The 2,631-nt window shown below is 40.6% G+C and overlaps 1 protein-coding gene across 1 annotated transcript; it reads right to left on the bottom strand.

Moving 5' to 3' along the window:
• Window positions 1-813: 813 nt before the first annotated feature.
• Window positions 814-1,749, bottom strand: LOC143690564 (olfactory receptor 8S1-like). The gene has a single exon (XM_077168236.1). The coding sequence runs from the start codon at window positions 1,747-1,749 to the stop codon at window positions 814-816; it is 936 nt and encodes a 311-aa protein (XP_077024351.1).
• Window positions 1,750-2,631: the final 882 nt, after the last annotated feature.

Below are 2,631 nucleotides of genomic sequence, written 5' to 3'. Positions count from 1 at the left end.
TTTATAGTGGAATTTTGGGGAGAATTTATGCCCTTCACTGTGGCCCCAAGTAGACACTGGTTCAATGCCTGGTTTCGTCACACCCTGAATTTAAGGCAGATAGATGTTCTGCATTGCTCAAGTGGCTTGAACTCCAAATTCCTGTTTCCCATCTCTCTGACTCTTTTATTTATTTATTTTTCCACTGAAACTTGCCCTTTCTAACTTGTCCTCTTGAATCCCAATGCCTTTCTTCAAAATTGTCTACCTTATGAAATCATAGCTTTATTTTTCTTTAAAATTTACCTTCTGATAGATTTTAGAAATTTGCTTTTTACAGATCCCCATATGCATTCTCCCTTCGCAGGGGTGTCCTACCTCCCCTGGTGCTCTCACCTATTCTACGCCCAGGATTCTCATACTGAAGTATCTAGATTATGAATTACTGCACTCCTTTCCCAACACTTACAACTACCTCAGAGTCAAGATCATCATGCGTGCTCTATGTTCCCTTCTCTGGTGGGCTGGGCACTTGACTATATTGTTCACTGAAATGTCCAGAAATGAGAAGCAAGATAAATTGAAGACAGATCAATACAGTCAAAATTCTTTCTATGGAAAAGGACTGGACTGATATGGTGATCTGACCATCTGCCTGTCTCTAAGCCAGAACAAATTCAAAGCATCCTTCTTCACCTCACCCCCCAAAACTCTGTTAATTTCTAAGGTACCTTTTTACATACAATATCAAGGGAAATCAAGAAGTAATCTTATTGTCATTCATGAGGTATATTGCTATACTAACCGAATTCTATTTCATCCTCCTCATGTAAGCTACATGATATATTGGAAACATTTTCTCAAGGTCCTTCTCACAGCCGCTTTCACCTCATTATTTTTCAGGCTATAGATGACGGGATTCACTAAGGGAGTAATCACACTATACTGTATGGAGAAGATCAATTCCAATGGTGAGCCTGAGACTGGCATTAGATAACGAAGAAAAACTGAACCATAAAACAGGAATACTACTGTGAGGTGGGAGGAGCAGGTGGAAAAGGCTTTGCTTCTACCGGAGGAGGAGCTGATGCTCAGGATGCTGGAGACAATGGGGATGTAGGAATAAACAATTAGGAAGCAGGTCCCAATTCCATGCAGGATACTGGAGCATAGCAGGACTGCAAAATTGGTGGATACATCAGAACAGGACAGAGGGAAGAGAGAGGGCAGATCACAGCTGTAATGGGGAATGGACTTATCACCACAGAAGTCAAAGTTCATAGTTAGAAGGATGTTGATGAATGCATCCAGAAAGCCCAGGCCCCAGGATCCCCACACCAGCCCCTTACAGAGCTGGTTGCTCATCATCTGTCCATAAAGCAGAGGGTGGCAAATGGCAACATAGCGGTCATAGGCCATCACAGACAGCAGGCAGGCTTCCGTGCCTCCAGACTCAAATACAAAGAAGACCTGAGCCAGGCAGCCTCCAACAGAGATGGTTTTCTTCTGAGACAGGAGATTCTTCAGAAGCGTTGGCACTGTGGCAGAAGAGAAGCAAAAATCCAGGAAGGACAGATGACTTAGGAAGAAGTACATGGGGGTGTGTAGGTGAGAATCTGCCCTGACAACCAAGAGCATCAACAAGTTCCCCATCAAGGTCAGGATATAAATTCCCAAGAATAGCACAAACAGCAGAGTCTGGACATGGGGGTCAGCAGAGAGTCCAAGTAGGATGAATTCGAAGATGACACTGTGGTTTTTTAAGGCCATTTAGAGAGGCTGATCCTAGAGAAAAAAATATGGGCAATTTTGAGATCTCTATTGGCTGAACTCAGTTACTAGAAGGTTGGGTCTTCCTCTTAATCAATTTAAGAGTTCATGTATGCTCTTATTGATTCTTTTGAATCCTTGCTCCTGTGCTGATTTTTTTCTTCAATTTCTAAGTCTTGATATCACCTCATGGCTGATAGTACATGTCTGCGATTGGTGATGAAATTTATGAATATTCTCAATCTGTGTCATGACTAATACTCTTTTTTCTTTTTCGGGTGTCTGTTCTGGTAATCAAATCTCTTTTTTAATGTATAACTATTCTCAACAATATTCCCTACATCTTTAAGATTCTCGTGGGTTTCCTAGATGGGGTGTTCCAAATCTTGTCTTCCCCTGTCACTTTGTGTTTTATTCCCATCCAAAAACTAATATTATTTTGATATTATTATTCTGTTGATATTAGTTTGTGTTTATTAGCATTTTCACATAAATTGTCCATTTCATCTTTGGGACTAGACCGAAATATATAGACAATAGCATGTGTATGCATAGTGTGTGTGTGTTTATTATTTTGTGTTTTATTTGGAGGATGGAATAGAAGGAATAGGGAATAATATTGTTTCCATTTTGGTGTAGAGAAAATTGAGTGTAATATGTTGCTTAACTTGTTTAAATTGAGAATTTAACAATCAAGATCTGACTCCATTATGTAGGTCCAAAGAAAAGAGGCCATATTACCATTAAGTACCCCTCAAGTTTTGGTCTTTGATGTCCTCTATCATCTGGCATCTATTGACTCTTGTGACTGTCTAGATTAGACCCTATGGAGGGTCTCAATGCTGAGGGCAGTCTGGTGTACTTCCCGGTGACCACTGCATG

Source organism: Tamandua tetradactyla, chromosome 7 (genome assembly GCF_023851605.1).
Source record: "Tamandua tetradactyla isolate mTamTet1 chromosome 7, mTamTet1.pri, whole genome shotgun sequence".
In the NCBI taxonomy this organism is placed as follows: Eukaryota; Metazoa; Chordata; class Mammalia; order Pilosa; family Myrmecophagidae; genus Tamandua; species Tamandua tetradactyla.
The sequence above is the reverse complement of the archived record's forward strand: the minus strand, read 5'-3'. Positions and strand labels throughout refer to the sequence as shown.

Excerpts from the sequence above, each read along its gene's own strand:
- LOC143690564 (XM_077168236.1), bottom strand. The coding sequence starts at position 1,749 with ATGGCCTTAAAAAACCACAGTGTCATCTTCGAATTCATCCTACTTGGA.